This window comes from Macaca thibetana, chromosome 17 (genome assembly GCF_024542745.1).
Source record: "Macaca thibetana thibetana isolate TM-01 chromosome 17, ASM2454274v1, whole genome shotgun sequence".
Classification (NCBI taxonomy): Eukaryota; Metazoa; Chordata; class Mammalia; order Primates; family Cercopithecidae; genus Macaca; species Macaca thibetana.
The window spans coordinates 51,440,661-51,466,323 of record NC_065594.1 but is presented as its reverse complement, the minus strand read 5'-3'; the positions used below and the strand labels follow the sequence as shown (position 1 = coordinate 51,466,323).

At 31.7% G+C, this 25,663-nt stretch overlaps 1 protein-coding gene across 2 annotated transcripts in view; it reads left to right on the top strand.

The window, feature by feature from the left end:
• The window catches only part of DACH1 (dachshund family transcription factor 1), a 430,832-nt gene that overhangs the window by 308,566 nt on the left and 96,603 nt on the right, over positions 1-25,663 (top strand). For both annotated transcript variants that reach the window (XM_050766573.1, XM_050766574.1), the window contains one exon: positions 2,168-2,302. In XM_050766573.1, coding sequence (XP_050622530.1) covers positions 2,168-2,302 — 135 coding nt within the window. The remainder of the gene's footprint in view (positions 1-2,167; positions 2,303-25,663) is intronic.

Here is a 25,663-nt window from a genome sequence, read left to right as displayed (position 1 = left end):
TCAATGAATTAAAGAATTTGAAATTAGCTAAGTTTGAGAGTTTGAATTAGTAATAATCAATAATGCATACTATTGCCATATATTGTTATTATTAAAATTTGAAAAGTAGGACTGTATGTTATTTTATAACATTTTCACAATATTTAACCTTGGTACTTATGACCAAGAAAATGAAGAATAAAGTTAAAATGCCATCAAATTAACAAGTGATTTTTGTGTCTATACAATAATCTCAGATTGTTCTTTTGATAAATGACTATATTAAAAGAGAATAACTTGTTTGATAAAACCTATATATTTTCCTTATTTCCAGAATTTAGCTATTATTTTATGCAATTAAGTTTATAGCATAAACTTCATCTAATTATACAAAATTTGTTTAAGTTATTTGGTTGTTGAGAATATTTTCATAATAGGAAAGCATTTTCTAGAAAGTGACTTTATAGGTTATAAAGGAATGTATGCATAAAGTGAAAATTGTTGATCTGGGAGCTATTGAAGTTGATAATTTAAAGATTAAGTTAAATGCTATGTAAATAATTATAAATAAAAGATAGTCAATTATTGGCAATTATATAGTTCAACATAATACTAAATATATATACTTGCTTTGGCCTGCCTGAAACTTATTTCCTTAATTTTATAACTTTATACACAATTTTAAAATAGTTTTCAAATAAAATATTTACTGTATATTTTTATGGTACGTTGACCCTAGAATCAGAAATTTAATGATAAATATTGGCTTCATTATAATATATTGTCATTGGAAAGGTGCTGTCCTAGAGAAAAAAAATTTTTTTGGAACAAAATGAAAATGATGGACAGATTGGGGAAGATTTGAAAGAGTTTTGTTATACATTCATGTTATTTTATTAATGGTTATATTATTTTTTTAAATTTTTGATAGAAACAAAGGAGACATTTTTATATGCCTGGATGCCATAATTGTTGAAATGGAAATACATCCACATTCACACACATAGCATATATATGCATATACATATTACTTTAAAATAATTTTAGAAAATTTTCAAATATACAAATCATTCTTATGCGTTTGTCATCCTGATTTACCTCGTCAATCAACCAATCAAGGTCTCTCTGAAAGTGGTATCTCAATAAAGGCATAATGTTACCTAGGGCTTCTATCATAGATTTAATACAACTTTACTCAGATTTGTCATTGTTTATCTTCTACAAAGAAGAACATTATTTTAAATAACAGAAAAATGATCAAAATCAGGAAGATAACATTATTATAGTACTAAAATTTGAACTACAGTTTTTATTTAAATTGCACTGGTTTTCCCACCAATATTTTTTAAAGTAAGATTTTTTTTTTTCTAGGTACAAAAGCCAATCTATGACCACACACTACAATTAGTTGTCATATTCTCTTAGTATTATTTAATCTGGAACAGTTCCTTAGTCCATTTTGTCTTTCAGTGACTCTTTTTTTTTTTTTTTTTTTTTTTTGAGTACAGGCCAGGCCATTTATTTTGTAGAATGTCCCTCAGTTTGGATTTTTTTATGCTTCCTTTTGATTAGACTTAGGTTATTGATGTTTGGCGAGAATCACACAGCTGTGATAGTGTGTCCTTCCTAGTGAATCATTTCAGGAGACACACATTTCTACAATGCCAGCAATAACTTTTTCACTTTCTTAAGGTGGTGACTACCAGGTTTCTCTATTGAAATATTACTTGTCGTTGTTGTGGTTTACCTTTGGAGATAGTGAGTGTCTGGTGAGAAAATATCTTAAGACTATGCAAATATTCTCTTCTTAACCAAACTTCCACTCACTAGTTTCAGAATTATCCCTTGATCCCTGAAACAATTATTATTAATGATGTTTGCCAAATGGCAATTTCTACTGTATTATTCTTATATTTTAAAAATTTATATTTTCCAGATAAAAATCTTGTTTTATGCAAAATAAAAATAAAGTGAAGTGATGTCATTTTCAGTATTTTCTGCATATTCTGATGAATTATCATGTTATCAGTTATCACAGTGTTTTTAGGGATAGATTACAAATTTAAAGTTAGACCATTATATTAATATGATATTTACTGTTGAGTCCAAAAAGAGTTAACTGACTTATTGGAACCTTGTGTGTTATGGTGTTTTTGTGTTTTCTTTTGTTTGTTTTCGGGTATAACAGCGGTCCATCAGAATGGGTTGTCCATGAACCAGATGCTGATGGGCTTATCACCAAATGTACTCCCTGGGCCCAAAGAGGGGGATTTGGCTGGTCATGACATGGGACATGAGTCAAAAAGGATGCATATTGAAAAAGGTAATGTATGATTATATATTCCTTGTTTTTCCTGATTCAATAGATTTTAGAACTAAATTTTAATCACAGAATGAAGTCTGTCTCTACATCATGTAAAAAAAAAAGTATATAAATGTTTTTAAAATCTACAATATAAAGTACAAATTAAACCTATTCAACAAAAAAAAGATATGAATGAAAACCTGCTGCACTTCTCTTATACAACAGGTAAGTTACAATTTAGTTACCATTACATTAAAAGAAAAAGTCCCAATTGTTATTTCTCAGTTCCTAAAGGATCTGCTATTTGACTTTTTCAATGCCTTCAGGGTCACTGTCATTTTACTTAGCATGATACAACAATAACAGTATAAAAAGGGTTATTCTGCCTTCTTTTGAATTAGAAAAATAGTTTATAGACCAATAAGGAAACAGAAATATATTTTATATGTCAATGTACTAGTAGTTGTCAAAATAGTTGTCAAAATATACCAAGAAAGGCCAGGTACTACATAGCTAAAAAAGTTTCTTATATTTTGTTAATGTCAACCAAACCCGTTTTCATAGGCAAAATGTGTATTTTCATGCCTTATTTGATAATTCCATGAAAAAATCAAAATATGATTTTAGTCAGCATATTAGAAATTTATTCTTGGAGATGCAAGTATATATTTTCAAATTGTGAGTGTTAAATTGTGAATATAAGAATCTTCCCACCTATCTTTTATTTTAACTTAATATTTTCAAACTTTATAAATATAGATAGGATAATTTGCTTATCTTTTTTTGACAAAGCCATCAAATAATCAGTGTTGTGAATAAGGATTATTTATTTGGAAAACAAAAGGGACACAATTAATCAGCTGTCAACACGGAAAGGAAATAAAATTGGGTATTTAAATAATTGAATAGGAATAAATGCGTGGAGGGAGATTAAGTTAAGGAGGGGTACCTTCTTCCCACCAAAAAGACTACTCACAAAAAAGTAAACATGCTTACATAAAACATTTACTTTTCAGCATAAAAATAGCTCTGCTAAATCCCTTAGGGAGAAGGAATATATTTCTACAAATTAGATTATTTGAGTTATGGAATGTCAGTGAGAAAACACAATCAAGGTACTAACATGTTAACATCTAGGCATAATTGAGAAATAGAGGCATTAATAAAATTTTTACGTTATTTATTGTGAAACTTGATATCAGGTGTTATTTAATTAACTATTCTAATGCAGTGCATGACTAGGTCAGATGGTCTCTAAGTTTTTAACTTACATTGTTTTCACAACCTCTTCATTGGCAATAAAGAAGAATGTCATATATATTATCCATCATATTATTTTGACCTATACCTTTGATATTTAATCAAAAATCCATGCATAGCAATATTGTAAAAATTAGTATAGTGGGGCTGGGTGTACTGGCTCACACCGGTAATCCCAGCACTTTGGGAGGCTGAGGCGGGCAGATCACGAGGTCAGGAGTTGAGACCAGCCTGACCAATATGGTGAAACCCTGTCTCTACTAAAAATACAAAAATTAGATGGGCGTGATGGTGCGCACCTATAGTCCCAGCTACTTGGGAGGCTGAGGCAGAAGAATTGCTTGAACCCTGGAGGCAGAGGTTACAGTGAGCCGAGATCGCGCCCCTGCATTGCAGCCTGGGTGACAGAGTGAGACTCCATGTCAAAAAAAAAAAAAAAATTAGTATAGTGGTAAAACATAAAGTTTCATCGAAGACTCAAGTTTTAAGTAATGATATTTAAATATAATAATTAATTTTACGGGTTTCACAATCATTCTCCACTAGGGTTGACCTAAAGAATAAAGCCCTACAGAAAATTATTTGAGTCACTCTTTTCTCAATTTTCCCTTACATACTATTTACCAAGTTTAACTTGGGATGCCTAAGAAGGAAGTTAATTTATGTTATACGATGAATGTCAGGATATTAGAGCTAAATTCTCTTGCAGCACCATGGTAGAGAAGGGCTAAGAGAAATATACAAGTCCAGAGGTGGTAGTGAAGAGAAAAATACAAAAGGAATGACCAGTACTAAAACTGGAATAACAAATCTCACTAGAATTTTTGGTGGAGAGCTTTGTGCAACATTATCCTTTGAATTGACCTGTATTTTTCATAACTATTCCTTTTTCATATGTCATTATTTCAATCCATTTATTATTATTATAATTTTGCCAACATGGAGCATTTTTTAAAATAATATACTAGGTTGATTTAGGCATGTTTTAAAGTATTTGCTTTGTTATTTGGAAGTTATTTCTTCATTGCTATCCTTCCACTACTAGAATGTAAGCTGCTTAGGAGTCATCTGTGTACTGCATTTGCTTTAAACAGACTAGGCAGTCTTTGAGTGCATACTGATCTGGGCTGAATTTCTAGAAGATTCTAAGAGACAGACAAGAGTTGAAACGACTGTGGAGATCACATGCTTTAAAGATTAATAGTAAGGCCAAAGGTGAAATTATCTGACCTTCAGAAAACACGTTTATATGAAACACGTTAGAACATTCTGACCACGAATATACATTAACACTTACTATATCACTAATGGTACTTACATCAAGGTTTTCTAAATTGTTTTGCTGTACGAACAAAGTCCTTGACTGTAGCCCAAAAGTTTCCCAATATTTTGACGTATATTTTATGGTGACAAATAAATTTTTAAGATTCTTCCTAGAAATGTGAAACTATCATTGATTTCAAATGTGTCTATGTAATCCCAAAATTTTGATAGATTTTGATACTATTCTAGTAAGTGTTTTGTTATGGATGCTTTTCTCTTGTGTGTACTTTCTTTTATCTAGTTTTTAGCATAGTGAATTAATAGTAAATATTCATGGTCTTTCTAGATTGTTAGAGACTACTAAATTAAAAGTTGTTTTCTTTCCTGACAACATTTATCATGGGCCTCATAATATCCCTGTAACTTTCCTACAACTCATATCTATATCAAACAAGTAACTTTATGTAGAGATAGATATTTGTGGAGGAATTAATTGTGTGTTTATGTCATTTTAGGCTTGAACCTATATTTAATTTGCTGTCTGCCAACTAAATTATTCAAAAGGCAATTAAATCTTTAGAAAACACTGATTCCAAAAATAGATGCCAAAATTTATTTGTATTCTGAGAATCACTGTGGTCTGAAATCTTAAGCATCAGTAACTTAAACATTTTATGTTCTTCTTAATATTAAATAGCTATGGGCTTCATTCTATCAGCCAAAAAAATTAAGTCACCATTAGTTGAAGGACCAGTGGTTTCAACTACTGAGTAAATTCATTCCATTTTAAAAATAAAGAATGCTCATACAGGGTTTTGAGCTTAGGGAGAGTATAATTAAAGCCTACATATATATATTTGGATATGAACCAACATATAGGTTCAAGCCTAAAACTTTTTGTTGTAAATATATATGTGTGTGGGTATATATATATATATATATATACACACACACATACACACACACACACACACAGAGATAAATAATAGACCAAGTGTGGTAGCTCACGTCCTGAAATCCCAGCATTTTCGGAGGCCAAGGCAGATGGATCACTTGAGATCAGGAGTTCAAGACCAGCCTGGCCAACATGGTGAAATCCTGTCTCTACTAGAAATACAAAAATTAGCCAGGCATGGTGGTGGGTGCTGTAATCCCAGTTACTTGAGAGGCTGAGGCAGGAGAATTGCTTGGACCTGGGAGGCAGAGTTTGCAGTGAGCTGAGATCATGCCATTGCACTCCAGCCTGGGTGGCAAGAGCGAAACTCCATTTCAAAAAAAAAAAAAGGAAGTGATAGATATATAATACCTTTGCAGTCATCTCAAGTATAAGGAGACATACTTTTAAGATTAAGAGAGATACTTCAATTAAACTCAGGAGTTTGTCAAAGATATATGCTTAGGAAAACTCTGGGATAGCACATAGCATGGCTTTAAAAACAACTGTCTTTCAGCTTTTCCAAACATCTGGAATTCTCAAGAGCTTTCTGTGTTTTGAAACATTGCTGATGTTTTGTCTCATTATAAATATAGTGGAATAGGCTGTAATAATTGACTTTTGTGGCATATAAATAGGCTCACTGTTTCTTGATGCTGGATCTCTCTGTTTATCCTTCACACATTTGTCCACTGATGCTAGTTTACAGTGTTGCTCTCTCATGCATAATTTGTTTTGGTTTTTCTTAAAAATTGCTGCTACTTTCTTTTTTTTTTTTTTTTTTTTTTTTGAGACGGATTCTGGCTCTGTCGCCCAGGCTGGGGTGCAATGGCCGGATCACAGCTCACTGCAGGCTCCGCCTCCTGGGTTTACGCCATTCTCCTGCCTCAGCCTCCCAAGTAGCTGGGACTACAGGCGCCGCCACCACGCCCGGCTAATTTTTTTGTATTTTTTAGTAGAGACGGGGTTTCACCGTGTTAGCCAGGATGGTCTCGATCTCCTGACCTCATGATCCGCCCGTCTCGGCCTCCCAAAGTGCTGGGATGACAGGCTTGAGCCACCGTGCCCGGCCAAATTGCTGCTACTTTCAACAAATTTTGGAGCATACTTCTTACCTTGCTTGTAATTCAATATGTGCATTTTTGTTATTATACAATTTATCTAATTTTTGATTGATCAAAAATTATATATATGATAGACAGAAGCCTATAATACTAACTTCTTCCAGTTATAGAGAACTTAAGCATTTATAGTTGGGACTAACTGTTGCATACCTAATTTGTGTTATTGTGTTTTGGTCTTGGAATAAGTAGTCCAATGTGAGATAATCAATGAATAGATATTTACTGAAAGCTAGATACGTGAATGAAAACAAATGAAATGCAAATCAATCGCTCTTTCTGTGTCTCTCCCTTTCCTCATTAAAATTATACAGATTTTTTTCTTAACATGTACTTTCTCCTACAGATAAAGCTTTTCTCTTCATTTGTTTTCCTAAGAAATGAGAAAACTTTCTTTCACTGGTGACAACTTCAGGCGACAAACATTTTAGAAGCAGGACTAATCTGAGAGAGGCAGAAAATCCAGGGGATTTGCTTCAGGCCATAAAGCACTTCCTTTGTGTCATATTCTGCTTGGTGGGGAGTGCTCAAGATTTCCAATATTCAACATCCTTGTATAAAAACTTTTCATGTTGGTAATCTAAAGCGAAGGACAGAGCACTAAAGGCAATCAAGTAGTTAGCAAACCGGCCATATTTGGCTTTTTGTCTCTTCTTTATATTTTAGTCTTAGCATCCAACCTTATGGACCATTTTCGTACAAAGCCCTTTTGAAAGAAAATTATTGTGTATCACTTTTTTCAAGTTTTTGGAAATAATTTTTGAAATATACTTTTATTTGTGCATTTCTCATTGTTTAAAAATCCTAACTTAAATCAAGATTGAGTCTTCAAAAATGCAGTAACCTGAATGGAACTACAGGTCATGGTGCTATGTGAGATAAGCCAAGCACAGAAAGACAATTAGCACATGTTCTCACATATATGGGGACTACAAAAGCGGATCTCATGAAGGTAGTAGATTGCTGGTTTCCAGAGGCTGTTTAGAACAGTGGGGAGGAGAGAGGATTAGTGGGTCCAAATACACAGTTGGATAGATGAAATAAGACATAGTGTTCAATAAATCAGTAGGGTGACTATAGTTTACAGCAATCTATTGTATATTTCAAAATACCTAGAAGAGAATAATTTCAAATATTTCTAGCATAAAGAAAAGACAAATATTTAGGGTGATGGATATCCCAATTCTACTGATTTGGTCTTTAAAAATTATATAAATATCTTAAACTATCTTTGTACCACCAAAATATAGACATCTATTATGTATCAATAAAAAATTATATTATAAGTAAACAAACAGTTTTTTTCTTTTAAATTCTAGATAGATCTTATTCAAATTAATCAATACTAAATATTACAAACAACAACTTTATGGGAGCCTGTTAGTATCTCCTGGATCTATATATAATTGCATAGACTAAAAGCCTTTATTCTTTACAATTTTCTATATTTTGATAATGTTAACACATATTATGGGGCCATGAGTATTTTCACTTGTAAAATTCTCTAACACACAACTTCTTCACTTTTACCATCGAAATATATTTTTTGTTGCCACATCTCAGTCTCATAAAATATTCTCTGTAAGTATTACTTACCTAGGTGATTTTCCTCCTCAGTTTCCATGCCTCAGAAATAAGCGTTGAAGTTAGTGCCATCACTTTTAGTTCTGTGATTCATAACACTGGACAACAACAAGTTTCTTTGGATCCCAGAGCTCTTTCTTAAGTAGATGGCAGATTTCATATACAAAGCCATAGCTCAGCTTGCTGAAGACACTGGTTTCATTATTTTATGAATTATTTCTAGGAGCAGAGCTTGTAATAATATTTCAATGACAATTGAAGAAAATACTTACAGTAGCAAGATATTCATAACAGCCCTGTAATGATGGGTAATTGGTATAAAATATAGACTTTAATATTTATTTTCTTTTTACCCATGCACCTTGATGACCATCACGTCACACTGAACTTTCAAGTTTCTCAAACATTCTCTGTCCTTTCCTGCATGACTTCTGTTTGTTTCCTTACATGGGCTATGTATGCCTTCTTATCCACTAGTGTTCAGTCCAAACTTCTTCAGGGCAGGAACTTTACCTTCTCACCTTCTTTGTATACTTAGCACAAGATCTAGCATTAGTGAGTACGATAAATTTCTTTTCAGAGTTAAGTGAGATAATATATGTCTGGAGTGCTTGATGCATATAAATATCCAATGGAAACCATTACTACTATCAGGTTAGCTAAAGAGTATGTGACTTGATTATATAAATTGGAAAACATACATGCTGTAAACCTCTGAATTAGAATATTATCTATTTACAATTCATAATACTACAGTTATCATGATTTACATTTGACCCCAAATGGGAAATTTGAAATTATAATATTGTAGAGAGCACTTTGATTATGTATAGCTAGAATGTAATGTGAAGAGTTTGGAGGAAAGAATTGCCAAATTAACTACATTAATCAGTTATTTGATATGTCAATGATTGTATTAAAAATAGTCTTCATTTATTTAATACAATTTCAATAAACCTTGAATTCATTCAATAAATATATTTAGGAGAAACAAATATGTGTGGCTGTGTAAATCACATGTGATTGTGGGTATTAGATATGGATAGGCTACAAGAGAGTGGCTTAGAAATCAAATGAGATTCCTTCTGATGGGTAGGAATTCTGTCTTTGAACTACTCACAAATGCCACTTGTAAAGTAAATTACTACAGTTTTACATAAAGGTTACATTTCTCAGGAATTTATCATGTAACCAATATGAATATTATATTTAAAAATAGAGTCATTTGTTAGTGTCGACAACATCAATGGTTTCTCAATTATATCTCCAGTACATCTTTTGATTTTAGTAACTTTTTTTGTATACTTAGAACACCGAATCACGTTAATATCTACTAATAATTTTCATGAACTACATGTCAAAGAGACAAGAGTAGTCTTACAAATGCTATAAATTTATACATTATAGTAGTTTTACTTGTGATCAGATGAAATGCCTTTTCCTCATAAAAAACTATTATTCCACTTAATCTGCTTTATTTTCTTAATACGGTAGGTGTGGAATGACTCACTTCCTCACTGTTTAAGGTTTCTATATAGTTGTGCAAATAGATAATATTTTTAGAGCATTAAATGTGAGGTAGAGAACAAATTACTAATAGACTCACTTATTAGTTTCACATTGAAATTGGCTACATTTAATGATTTATCAATCATTATAAATTCCCTTATTTTATTGCTTTCATCTAAGATATTGATTGGATAACTTATTATATGGCTTAATGAATTGGTTATCTCTAGTTTTTTTTTCTTTTTCTGCAATTTGCTAGCATATTGCTTAAACCATGAATTTCTTTCAATTTTGCTAGTTTCCAGTTGATATTTTGCATAGTCTAGTATGGAAGTGATCTACAGAGGAAGGTTATGTGTATTTTTTACTATGTCTATTTGAGTGAGAGTTTACCCCTAGTTGAAACATTTTCTTTTTCATTTTTTTCTTTTTTTGTTTTCTTTTTTCTTTTTGGAAACAGTCTTGTTCTGTCACCCAGGCTGGAGTGCAGTGGCACATTCATGACTCACTTCAACCTCCACCTCCCGGGGTCAAGTGATCCTTGGACCTCAGCCTCCCAAATAGCTGGGACTTCAAGCGTACGCCACCACACCAGTTACTTTTTAGTAGAGATGGGGTTTCACCATGTAGGCTAGGCTGGTCTTGAACTCCTGGGCTCAGGCAGTCCACCCACCTCAGCATCCCGAAGTGCTGAGATTACAGGCATGAGCCACCACACAGGGCCTGAAACTTAATTTTGAGAATAGTAATTTACAATACATTGTTTACACTGAACAATGTAATTTACATTGTTTAGTGGAGCTGAAGCTATTTTTATTTTGCACATTTTAATTTTGTAAATGGACAGCTATGTTTTTTTCCTCAAGGAACTATAAAACACTTGTTTTCCTTCCTTGCTTAGACTTATTTAGAAACATACAGAAATGACCATTAAAAGTTCAGTGATTTTAAGAGCTTTCTTATTTTTTAATATAAAAGAATAACAAATAACAAATTCTGAGTTTCCACAGATATCAGATTACTCTGTATGCTTATGTTTTTATGGAATAAAAGAATAGAATATCTGAAATTGCATATATTTTCACTTAATATTTTTGAAGTTTTCTAACCTGAGATATAAACTCAGGTTTATATATAATGGATATATAATTATTTGACATAATAATGACTTTTCTACAAACAAAGTTGTTTATCTTATGGCTAATCTTCACTAAATACAAATAAATTTATTGTTTGTTCAAAATATCTTCCAAGTATCTAAATTTTTAAAAGGGGAAAGGATTGCCATTTAAAAACATCTTTTCAATTTTGCCTAACACTCACAGTCTACTTTTATTAAAACTTTTTTATAACCTCACATAAACCTCACAGTATACCCCTGCATACACACAAGTGCTTTACCTTCTCTTGGTAGATGATGGAGTGATCTTGCTTTGAATGCTGTATTATAGGTTAAGAAGCAGAGTAACACTCCTGTTGTTTCTTGTGCTTGGAGCAGTTTGAATTCTTCCAACGAATTGATAGAATGATTTAACACGTTCGGTCAGCCTTGTTTGCAGGGCTTGTAAATAATAGCCAGGCTTAGGTAAATCCTAAACACAAGAGAACGAATTTGAAGTTTATAAGAAATAGATTAAAGTTAATATGGAACTAGTGGTTATTATGTTTAAATGCATAGTAACCTGATGACATTTGGAAGATATTTTAAAGGAGATACTGCCCACCTGCTGTAAAAAACTGGGTAGTGTTTTTCTTTGACTTTTCCTTGCTTACTACCACTTAATCTTGTCCCTTTGACAAATTATTCCTAGAGATGTATGTGATAACTTTGTGTATAACAATCACTTTTGTTCCAGTAGAAGCTGTGTTTTAGATTTTCTTTAAAATTTTACTTTACCATTATTGCTAGTATCTTATGCTACAGTTTCAGAATATTAAACAAGTACAATTGTTTTAACTACTGTGAAATTGACAGATGAAGCTGAAAACCAAAAGCACCTTTCATGGGATTTTAAACACTATTTTCCTCCATATGCCATCCCAATTATTATTTAGATATTACATTCCTAATTTACTGTTAAGGTTGATTAGAATTCAAGCCTCTCAAAAGCATGCACCAAAGGTCTTGGGCTGTGGAAAACATTTTTATAAAATAATCCATTAATGCAGAGGAGTGCAACTAAATTAGTTAGCAATTTGCTGAGCATGAATTAATGAACAGAGCTTCTTCCAGCTCCCAGAGTTGTAATTTTCATAATAACCTCAGACCTTTATTTGGCAGGTTGTTTAGTTTTTTCGTTTGAAGGTTTTCATTAGTCTAATGAGGACTGTGCAAGGGCGAGCAGTCAGCACAATTTACATGGGGAAGCTATCATAATAAATGAAGCAATTTGAATAACACGCAAGGGTTTATGCAACAAGATAAGAAGAGATTGTAGAGCGAGATTTAGAGGTAACCAATACATTAGACCAACTAATAACTGAAGTAATCCCAATAAAAGGCTTAAGTGAAAGGAATGAAATTAATGATATATACAAAGTTGTAATGATATGATACATGATTCATTAGATTAATAAAATAAGTATTCAATTGTTTTTAGTGCTTTTGGTCTAAGCTTTGTTTATATCAGGCATTTTAATTAGGATTGTTCTCTAGATCACTTTGCTTAGTTAACTTTTAGACCATAGCTGAGGTTTTTAATGATATTTTTTCCTTCTTATTTAATCTTTATAGCCTTGATAGTTCATTGAATTAATTATAAGCAATATATTGTGTACAGAGATGCTTTTTAAAAGTAATTGCATATAGCTCTACCTAAGTGGTGATTAAACTTTAGGAATGAATGCTCAATATGTTTCTAAACTCTTAAAAACAACTGCTTTTGCTTCTACTCTAAGCAAGTAAAGTACCCTTAAGTTGTAATGTTCTATAATTTCATATCAAAATTGTAATAACTAAGGATTATTTTGTTGGTATATTTCAGGAGGAGCCATTTATTAAATACATTATTAAAAATTTATTATATCCAATGTAAATCTTTCAGATACAAGTTAGAAAATCTACTTTAAAAATAGCCATACATTAATTTTCTTCTTTATATATCCCTCTTTTGAAAAATGTAATCTGGTTCACAAGTGCTTGAGAATTATACTTTTGTGAAGGTAAATCAGTCTGACAATCCTATGTGCTTTTACAAAACTGTGATGTGAAGAAAGACCTGATAGGATCATTTAAAAAATTTTATAGCGAGCAATATAAACTTTAGAAAGCTGATCTGTTTGACATATGGAGCCAAATTACTTTAAAACTAAGTAAAATGTAATTTTCTACATAAAAATGTATCAGCCTTTACCGGATCACTATCTAAAGGGAATTCCTCTTCTCCTCAGATATCTGTATAAGTGGCCAAAATTGATGGACATTTATGAAGGCTTTGCCATTCTGTGCTCTTCTAAGTTTGGAATTACTGCATGCCTCTCTGCCTTGATTTCAAATCACAGCTTCTTGGATGTAGAAAATTTAATAGATAATTATCTTCCCTTATGTTAACGAAGGGAGCAAGTAGTTTAGTCTTCATTTGTGAAAATGTTAAAATTATGTTAGGATACTTTTTAAAAATCATGATGGCTATATATTTCAAACTTGTGATTACATTTGTCTTTATGGTTCATCATTTAAAAGACAGCACAAATGAATTATTTTGTGGACTATATTTTGTTAAAAATTTTCAATAAAAAATACTTTCAGAAGATGAGAAGATCATTAATTAGTTGAACGTTTCACAAGTTCATCCCTTTCTTTCCTTCCTTTCTTCCTTCCCTCCCTCCTTCCCTCCCTTCCTTCTCCCTTCCTTTCTTCTTTTCTTCTTTCTTTCTATCTTTATTTAAAAATCATGTAACTGTGAGATACTTTGAGTTTATTAATGAAGTATGAAAAGAAGTATATAATGCTTTTATACTTTTTTCAATTTTCCATATATTGACCTTATTATTTATCATGATTGTTATTGTTTATTATCCATTCCATCATAACACAAGTAATCTATTATGGAAAAATCTTGAATTCACAAAGTAGTTTTATATTCGTCTAAGAGATGACTATCACTGGAAGCACTCTAGCATGAAAGTAAAAAAATATCCTTGGGATTAGACTTCTCTATTCAAGTCCTGGTTAAAAATTTGAACTTGAGAAATTAGAGAATGTCAGTGACCTTCAGTTTCTCCATCTGTAAAAATTGGGTTAATACTACTTGACAAAAATTTGTTTTTATAAAAATTAGCAATACTGTTCCATCTGTATGGAGCACTGTATACATGTGCCATATCAGTCAGGGTCCTATCAGAAAACAGACAGCTCATAGGAGTAAGATAATTCAAGGTGTACGTACAGAAGATGATGCAGTAATCCAGGGCTTAGTAGAAGCCAGGCTGTCACATTCTGGTGCTCCATCTGATCTGCTTGCTGGGTTGTTTAATTAAGTGATCTATCCAGAGGTCATGGATGCATCCTGAAGTCACACAGATCAGAGAGGAAGGCAGAGAGGTTGGACAGTGAATCTGGAGGGCCCTGATAAGATTTGTAATTCACCAGGTTGCAAGTTCCACGAATATGTGGTTGGGTCTATATTTTTTACAACTGAATCTTCGGTGTCTGTCACAAAGTCTATCATACTGCAGTGTGTTCCATAAAAGAGAATGATTTATCTGTTCAATTGTCATTTAATATAAGTGATAGCATTTAGAACAATACAATTCCAGGAAACATTTGTGAAAGGACGTAGGAAAGGTTTGCAGTCATAATCTCTCATACATTTAAGAAAATTACAGAAAAATGATTTCTTAACAGCACTTTTTTAAAGTGAGCAATTTTCTTTATTAATTTATTCATTCAACTGTTTGTTATTACCTACTATGTGGTAAGCACCACTGTGCTTGTTGCTAAAAAGTTAGAGATGAATGTTAAACAAAAGAACAAAGGACATTGTATTTTCAAACCATACTGATAAGTTTTTGAATAAAATCAATGATAATGAAGGCTAAATCCATATATAGGAGTTTGTCTAAACTATAACCTCTATTCAAAAGCAGTCATGTGTCTCATGGCTTTATTTTTCTTTTACATTTTACTGGCAATAATGAATACACAGGAAGATTTCCATTCTCACTCTGCCACACCTACCCAATAGATGTAGTTCTTTCTACACTTATGGTTTTTTTGAGAATTTTCATAGGCAGCTGTGTGCTTTAGTGGTAAGGTGGGACAATTCTAGGGAAAGATACGTGGTGAATCACTATGATATTAAGAGAGGAGGTGTGGTTCTTCTTGGGGAATCTTAGCAGAAATAGCCTGTTTAAACCTACGGCTGAGGATCAAATGCCTTTCTGAGTTTTGCTATAGTTGTGTGCTTTAGTGGTAAGGTGGGACAATTCTAGAAAAAGATATGTGGTAGATCACAATCGTATCAGGAGAGAAGGTGTGGTTCTTCTTGGGGAATCTTAGCAAAAGTAGCCTATTTAAACCTATGGCTGAGGATCAAATGCCTTTCTGAGTTTTGCTATTATTTATAGATGGGACAGAGACTGCGCATGACCTATGTCATAAAATAAGAATTGTAATCAAGGGGAATTTTTTGGAGATGAATGGTGCTACATTCTCCATATCAATATTGTCCCCCTTATTGTATCTAGAAAAATATCGAAATCAAGGCAGATGGGGAGTTTAAGCAATATATCTACTTACAAGATTTAAGTTAGATTTTCCGTGCATCTCTTAAAAAAGTACTTGGCCCATGGTGTCTGATCAAGCATGTTAGTTCTCATTGTCTACTGAGAAGTAAGTCAGAATTTTAACAGTGTCTTTCTTTAATCACAGAAATAGAAACATTATCCAAATCAAGAGCTTTTTGATGTTTTTTCCTCTGAATTGAAATTTATTCATTTATTCTTAAAGTTTTTATTGCTTATTTGTTTTAATCTTCTAAATATTTTGATTTTTCGGTTCATATTATCCTTATTAGGATTCAACTTGATTTTACAAAAAGCACTGGACTATAAATGTGTAAAAGACTCCAATGAGGAATGTGTGCTAATTCCAGTGTATCCTCCTGAGACCAAAAGTGATGCAATTACATTTTCCTTTTGTTGCTTTTGCGTTTCTAGTGAACCTAAGTCCTTCAGATCCCAATAAACATACAAGTTAAATCCTTCACATACCATAAACACAGACCATGTTGTTTCCTGACTTAAATCCAGTTTTCAAACTTAGGCAGTGGGTGATAGGAGAGAGAAGTCTATGTCAATAATACTGGAAAGTCTCTTTTGTGCCATTAATTTCAGTACCTCAAGGATCTTAAATCTTTCATGAATATATTTTATTTTGTTGTGATCTTAGTTGGACTAAGAGCTTTCGTCGACTTGGAATAATTGCTGATGGTACAATAGCTGAGCTTTTAATCTCCTCAAAATGCTCACTTATTGTTTAAATTGAATGTTACTTTTGGCATCAAATAGCCAAAGTTCTCAGCTTCCTTATATAGAGGTAGACTGGCTTATAAGTTCTTATTTTCTCTATAACATGTGGATGGTACAGTGAGAAACTCTGAATTTAGACCTTAGATTAGAGTTCATATATTTTCTTTGCAGAAAAATTTGGCTTCCAATAAAATATATATATGAAACACTCACAGATTTTCAGTGTTCTGGAAATCATGACAGTGGTTCGAGATTAAACAGACTTTTCTCATTGTTTTAGACAAGGCAAAGAGGAGAGAGATTTATTTATTATGGAAAATTTTTAAGAAAGAAATTTAGAATTATAATAATGACATTATTGATATTTAAAAATCAACTATCAACACATGTATTTTTCTCTATTAATTCTTTATAACTAATAATTTAGTTTTTACCATGAAATGAAGAAACAGCATGTATAATAACTCAGATGATTGAAGAGTAAGTTATATTTTCATATTGTGATATAATAAGTTTATCTGAACCATAATGTACTTTTTATACCTGATGGACAATTTTTAAATTTGTTTTTTATTTTATTTTTCATGTATGTATGTATGTATGTATGTATGTATGTATGTATGTATGTATTTGAGGTGGATTTTCATTCTTGTTGCCTAGGCTGGAGTGCAATAGCACAATCTTGGCTCACCACAACCTCCGCCTCCTCAGTTCAAGAGATTCTCCTGCCTCAGCCTCCTGAGTAGCTGGGATTACAGGTGCCCACTGCCATGCCCGGCTAATTTTTTGGATTTTTAGTAGTGATAGGGTTTCACCATGTTGGTCGAGCTGGTCTTGAACTCCTGACCTCAGGTGATCCGCCTGTCTTCCCAAAGTGCTGAGATTACAGGAGTGAGCCACCGTGCCCAGCCTGAAATTTGTAAAGATGAAAACAAAACAAAACAAAACAAACAAAAACAAAAACAAAAAACTGGGCAAAGATCAGTGACTTTTCCACAAATGTCAATAATTTTTTAAAAAGGATAGCAAGCTAAAAGATGTTAAATGTTTAAAAAGCTCCATAGAATTCTGCTGCAACTTATTTTTAGAACCCAGAAAATCAATATAATTGAAATAAATTGCAAAGCAGATTTCACAGGATATTCTTTGTCTTTAATAACAGAATTTAACTCTTAACACCATGTAAAAATGTCTGTGTTTTCATTTGATTACAGCAGGAGACTTCTCTTTTTTGACAACAAATGATTCATGTGATATTATCAATAAAAATGTAAAATGCCATACCATATAAATGAACTTAGATATTGAAAATGTAACCTATAGAATAAGATACGTATACAAATTGCAAGTCCAGTATACTTCTTGTAAAGAAAAAGTTTTATTCAGATCTTAGAGTCAAGTAATGAATTTATGTCTTTAATTGTTATTTTCATAATTGATATTTTTATTGAAGGTGTTGCATAGTTTATTTGCATAATTAAATATTAAGACAAACTATGCCAGTTTGTTTTTTAATCATGATCATTATGTGAAATAAGCTCAAGCATACAATAAAGTTTAAAAGCCCTTACGAAAGACATTTCAGGAAACTATGAAGATACTTCCTTGAGTAACTGATACTCATTGTCAAGTAAGGAAGCAATATTTCTTTGGTGTTGGTTAGTAAATCTCTTGCCTCTAGTTGTAAAGTATTCTGAAGTAAAATTTCCATAGAACCATAAAGAATCAGGTTTTTAAAAAAATAAAATTATGTATGAACTTCATTATCCATAAGGAATAGCATCATAATTTGAACTTATTACTTATGAAAATATTTCTAGGCAAGTAACGTAATTCATCATTACAGAATATTTATTTCTCTCCTACTTGACCAAAAATGCTACGTAACATGATAATCTAAATTTAACAGTACATAAAATTAAAAAGTAGCATTTCCTTTATAATAGGATATTAATAGGAAAAGTATGTTTGTTAAGGAAAGGGTTTATGGGTTAATAGATAAGCAATCATATAGATTTTTATGTTGGTGATCATTTAATCAGGGACTTTAAAATTTCTTTCCATTTTAATTTAGGCAATATTATAGAAGTTGAAGTTGAGTTTGTTAAATGTGATATTTTTATCATAGACTAAAAACCCTAATTCACGTGAATAACATAAATTAAGATAAAACAAAAACCTACAGGTTGCTGTAATGTTCAGAGCTCTATAAGGTTTCAAAATGATCTTTACTCCATTATAAGAATTATGATGTCATATGGAATGAAAGCTCCATAAAAAATCTGGATTTTTTGATATGTAGTATCAGTTTCATTTATTAATGATAGTTATGGTGATATATGATTCTGTGATAACCCACATATAATATCTGTCCTAAGAATGACATGACCAAAGGCATTTGTAATTATATTTACCTCTGAAAGATTATGGTTTATAGTTAAAACAAAAGAGGCATCCTGTCATTTTCTAAACCCGTTAAATGTGACAGAATCTATTTTTCTGCCAACTTGTGAGGACCAGGCAGAGAGCAAATTTGCTGTGGTCAGCTAAGTGTAACCACTGAGCAGGAAAGTGAATTTAATAATGCATTATTGTTCTTCACTGAAGGTGAACTGTTACAGTGCCTTTGTTATAGCAGACTTTGCCTCTGCTTAGGTTTCCAGATGCTGTGTAGATTACCTGATTAAAATCTCGAATGCATGATAAAATGTACCAGGTATACTTTTATATTAACAGAAATGCATCCATTTTAGGGCCATAATACTGAATCTAATTGGAAACGTTTTCCAATTATATTATCTAGTGAATTTATATTATAAGTAAATATGCTGTATAATATAGAATAAATGACATGGAAGTCTAAATTCATAAAGTTTATCTCATAACAATGATGTATCATTTTATTGATAAAGAAATAAAATTTTTAGTATTTTTGATGCAATTAAGAATATGATCTTTTAAATCATCTTTATTTTGAATGTTATTTAAAAAAAAAACTAAATAATAGAAGACACTCTTTAAAATACAACCAGTTCTTTCATGACTACATTCTTGGTATTGCCCTTTCTTTTCCAGTTCCATCTTTTTTGATATTTTCTCTTATAAATATATTGATCAACTATAGTTGATACCAGCATAAAAGTTTTAGTGCTGATTGAGTTGAAAATGACAGGAAATGAATAAAGCTTGGTGTAATTTACTATCTCTATTTTGCCCAAATTTAATTCACAAAAAAATAAAATATGTGTAAAATAGCATCTTAGGAGAATTAGCCAGAAATACAAGCTTTATTTAGGAAAGTAGAAATCCTCGGGGAATTTGTGCATACTGATTCCTTTGTTATTGCAAGTTTTTATATTGATTAGAGTTCCTATCAGTAACATTTTCAGAGAGTTTATGAATATGTTGCAGATTGTGGGCTTCTGTTAACCGCTGGTATTATAGGCTCATGGTTGAGAATCAAACAGTTAATTTTATAGTTAATTCTGACAAGTTTCTAGAAAGTCTTTCGAAGGAAATATTTTCTGTAGTCCACAACTGAAAGGGTGCACACAACCTAATCTTTGGTTGTCATTGCTGAGCTTTATGGTTAAGAGGCAAAGAAAAGCATTTTTCTGAATATCAAGAGCACCCATCAATGAATATCACTACGGGCCATAGAACATGCAAGTTCAAGAGACAGAAGCAAAACAGAGTTGGCAAAAAATAATAACAGCTAGACCCAGTGTGAGAGTGTTTTTATAGAACAGTGAATGAGAAAATGATTTTCACTATTTCTCGCCTCTTAACAAATAGAGCTGTGTGTATATGGCAGAACCATAACAATTTCAGCTGTTAAACATTTGCACTCTGAATATTTAGACATTAAACCTTTACTTCTCATTCAAAAGATTAAAAAATAAAATATAAGGAACAGTGCAACATTGAGGAATGAAAGATGACTTTTATGTGATAAACATATACATCCAATAACTGCCTAAAATAAACTCTGAAATTACCATGTCGACAATGTTAGTTCCTCTTTTTTAAAGGAAAAGAAAGATGAAATGAAATTGAATGCAACAAATACATGTTTTAACCTGACCCTGAGTCTTTTGTTTATTTTTGTTTTAAATGAAATCTAGAGCTCCGTAGGTAAGATAGGTGCCAGCATTTGAAACTGCAGTCATTTTTAAACTGAGTATGTTTTTATTTTTAAACTAAATGTACTATGCTGTTTGCATTTCCTAAAAATATCCAGAAACTCTGGTAGTTTGTTGTTCAGTGCTCCCCTGGAGAATTCATGTGAAGGTTTAAATATTTTATACTGTTGATTTTATTAAAATGTGAAGATCATTTTGTGACTGGGTAAATGGAATGTCAGTGTTTCCCTTCCAAGTTCACATTCCCTTGCCTGTGTTCTTAATATTCCTTTTCCTTGCTCAGAATTCTTACATAGGTAAGGAAGACCTTCCAAGATTTCTTTTGCCACTCTTGCTTCTCCAAACACCACAATAAAATCATTTTTGCATGAAGTAATTGCTTTTTTTTTTTTTTTTTTTTTTTTGAGAAAAACAAAACACCGGATAGAAATACTCCCATTACAGAACCACTAGCTGGGATTATCTACCCTAATGTATCTTCTTTGTAGTACTCATGTATCACCTCTGTAATAAAATGATGAAATTGAAGATGGCACTGAACATTTCATTCTATGATTGAAGTAATTAGATTTTTAACCTTAGTATTATTTGAATCTATTCCATTCTGTAGCCTTGAGAAATAATCAATGTGGAATATTTAAAAGAGCAGTGGCCTAGTGTGGGGCATTGAGTTTTAAAGGTCAAGAAACAATAGTGTAATGTGAGATGCAGTTTATGAGTGATTGTGTTTGCCGGTCTAGAGAAGTAGAAAAGGGTTCATCGAAAATTCAGAAGCTAGCATATCTGATGCATAAAATCAGTTGGATTTGTGTTGGTTATATTTAAACTCATAGAGAAAAATATCTACATAGCTCATGTATGTATGATTTCAGTAGAAATAACTTTATGAAAAAATACAACAAATATAGTTTTACATTTTTGTGTTTGTCTAGTAAACAGAAAATATTCATTGAGCAGCTATTCTGGATCAAGCTAGATAATTCCAACTAGATAATTGGAAATGTAGATAACAGGGCACCTCATGGAGTATCATTTCTAATGGAGAAGACAAACTTGAGACAAAATTAAAGTTTAGTGTGATAAACAACTACAATATTTTCAAGATGGCATTGAGAAAGAAATGACTAATCATGAAGGAACCATTGAAGACTTTATTTATTCTCTCTATAGAACTCTAACATTGTGATCATATAGACATTCCTGAATTTTATTTGCTTTTCCCTACTTCCCCCTTTTTTACTTTCAATTATTCCTTGAGGTCTGAGGACCAGGCACTGTTCTAGCTGCTGGAAGCAAGGTGATGAACAAATCCCCTGCTCTGATAAAATTTATATTCTTATCAAAGATACCAGCAATAAGCAAGTAAATGATAAACACAGAAATGAACATATGAACTTATATTAGTTGGTGTTTTGTGTATGACTGATAAGAGACTGGGAAATGTGATAGTAGCTAGGGTAGGCTTTCATACCTAGGATGGCACCAAGAGGTTTCTCTGGGTAACATTTGAACTGAGGCAGAATGATAAAACAAAGGCAGTCATAGCAAGTTCTGGTGCAGTGGAGTTGAGGAGGCATTTTAGGCAAAGAGACCAACAGGCCCAAGGCCCTCAAGCAGGATGAAACTGGCATGAATCTTCTTGGCCAGAGAATAAAGATTAATGCAGACAACATGGTAAGATAAAGTCAGGGAGGTGAAGTGATCAGAGCCTGGAGATGTTTGCCTTCTTTGGTAAGAAGTTTGTATTTTATAAGTATCTTTTGAGGATTTTAACCAGAGGAATGACATGATTCTAATTGATTTTTGCATTGAAAATATATAATGGGGTGCGGAGCTGTAATTAAATAAGAAACTAATTAAGAGGCTATTAAAGACCTCTAGGTGAGAAATGATGGTGACTTTGACTAGGGTGTTGGCAATTAAAGTGGAGAGAAATGGATTGATTGAAATGATGTTGAGCGAATTTGTTGAGGAATTTGATAATGGGGGAAAGGATGATAGAAAGAGGAAGCTCAAGAGTATCTCCTACATTGAGATTTGCATGATATGTGAAGTCTATCCTTGTCAACCACCTTCGACCCACCATTCAGCTTACTGCCCCACACAGAATAAACACTCCAAGTTTTTGTTGAATGAATGCATGTCATAATATTTTTTGAAGATGATCTGAGGAATGAAACTCGGCACATCATTTCCATAAATGTAGGATCCTTGGATTTGTAACAGATACAATCAAGGCATATGGAAAAAATGCAATTATTATTGATACAGTCTGTTTCTTCTCATTATTATGCTCTGTCTCTTAGACCACAGTCCGTAATCTCCTAAGTATTTACTATAAGCTCTAGGGTTTGAAATAGCAAAGATGTCTCAAGAATTTTCACTAGATATGAGATTTTAGCATTCCATAGACTAACACTTTAACCAAAGTATCTCTACCTAGATATCTGGGATAAAATTGCACTTGAGAAAGATTTCTCCTGACAAAACTGTTTGAAAGCAATTATTTTGAGCGTTAACTTTAGTTGTTTTGAGTTTTGATGTTTCTGAATACATTTATCAATAAAATACAGTTATTTAAATTAGATTTAATTGTTCTAGTTTCTTATTTCAAGAGATGATAAATTTAGCTGGATCAGTATTGTTAAATTTTTAACTAGAATAAAGTTTGAGGATCAAATCAATGCATTTCTCTTAATCATTTACTATCAAAATGAAATAGAAGTAAATAGTTTTATAAAATAAAACAAATATGAGAATTAATAATTTCAAGATAGTAATACCTTAATTATTATGTTTAACCAATTTCTACCTCAAGTTTGGTGCAAAATTTTCAGTCATTATCCAAATAAACTACTCTTTGTACTTAAGTGAATGTTTTTACTTTGATTTAGTCAACTTGGAAAACTATGTTAAACTATTGTTCAGAACATTTTTAAAAAATCATATAAGATAGCTTATTGAATCTTCAAAATATTTATACAAACATTTCCAATTGTTAAAGAACTTGTTCTAGGTATTCTGGGAAATTATGAAAAAGATTTAAAATCATGATTGGTAAATAAAGTATGTGTGCAAACAGGCTAAGTAATACAAGAGGTCACTATAAATATTTGTATGGAAAGTAAATTCAGCATCAAAGCAATGTCGTGGGGGAAAAAAAATTACGCCTGACTTTATTTAAACCTTTTTTAACCCTTTGAATTGCTGAAAGAATGTACCATGTTTGTAAGTTAAGGAATATTTACCATGGTGTTTTTATATGAGATTTGTTAAGTCTGTCTCCTTATTTCATGACCAAATTTGTGATAATCAGAATCACTCTTTCTTTTTGATTGCTTGGTTAATAATAACATGCTAAATTTTAAATGAAAATATTAATGGTGCATTATTTGGAAATTGTTACACATGCTAACGCCAGTTGAACATTTTACATTTTGTGAAGAAAATTCACGTGATATGCAGATTAGTATGTCTATAACATCTGAAAATGCAACATCTATAAAAACGTTTCTTTAAGGATTTTCTTATACCAAACCTTAATCAGTATTATAATTATACATTTTATAATAAAGTGTTAGTATACTGAGAATGGTAAGCTTGGTTTTCTAAGTATTATTTTTCTATCTTAAAAATTAAATTATGTAAAACATTTAATATTTACTAAAATAGTTTTATAAAACATACAAAAACTCTGATTTGTTAAGTTTTTATTCTGGGAGTTGAAGAGTCAGATAGTCACTAGATCTTTTTCCATGTGCTTTTATCTTGTTCCTCACCTGTTTCAGATGAAAATAAAATTACATTTTTCTAAAATTTCAGCAGCATTATTTGCATTGAACACTCCTTTAGCTCTTATAAACGAGGACAAAATTAAGTCCACAGTTTTACTTGAATAGGTACATTTAGTGATAAATTTCAACGTGTTTTTCGTTCAATCATCTATGAACCATTAAAGATGAGTTATAACTTTAATATTTTTATGATATTGTATGACAATGGAATTTTGTTATTATTGTTTTACATTTTACCTCATAATCATTTTTTTTCTCCACACTTCAGAAGTGTTATTATTGTAAATATTAAAGATTTAAAATTACATTTTATGTTTAATTTTAAAATCTAGATACTGTTTCTTCATTTCTTTTCCTTCCACATAGTTGCAGTTGCCCACTTTGGGCATCATCAAAACATTGTCTACTCTTAGAAACTAAAAGTTCTGGTGTTGATGTTTTGGTTAATTTTAGAAGTAGAACTTCAATATGATCAATATATTTTTACTTTTCATAATGGTTTATGTAGATATTATTAAAGTAGTAAATATTTCTCAAAGATTTCAAATCATTAACAAAGTAAATATGCAGTTAAATTAACAAGCATAATTTAATGTTAAAGACAACTATTTTTTAAAGATTTTTGTTCTTTTATTGTTTCTATTGATTTTTGAATCTTTCCTTCAATTTATGTACTTCATGTTTAGTATACCTCCAGTCTATCAAGAAAGTAAACAATAATAAAAATGTAAATCAGCATAAAAAATATTACCTTGCATTGAGAGAACATTTCAAAGACTTTTTATCAGTTGTTCATTTTCCCCTGTCAGATGTTAAAATCTTTTACTACTCCTCATATTGCACAGAAATGCTGGTCTACTGATAGTGTCTTCTTGTAGCTAAGCTGTGAAGAAGTCAAAATTTCATTTTGTAAAGGCAGTTATCATGAGGAGTGCTGCAGGCCTAGATTATTGGTCCTTATTTAGCTGACCCAGAGATAAGATGTCTAATTTCCTGACCAAGCTTCTCATATGTTTATGTAAGTCTTTCTCTCTCTGTGCCACTGGGGTGGGGTGGAGAAAAAGAGAAAGGATCCTTGTTGAAATACCAATAAAAAATATACACTGATGCTATTCCTCAGTACTCTTTTATTCTGGATACCTAGCTATCAATACAGTAAAAGTGTGTGTGTGTGTGTGTGTCTCACAGAGAGACAGAGACAGAGACAGAGACAGAGACAGGCAAAGAGAAAGCAAGAAAGGAAGACCTAATAAGTACATGCCCATAGAGATTTCATTGAACTAAAGAGAGAGTGAAAATGT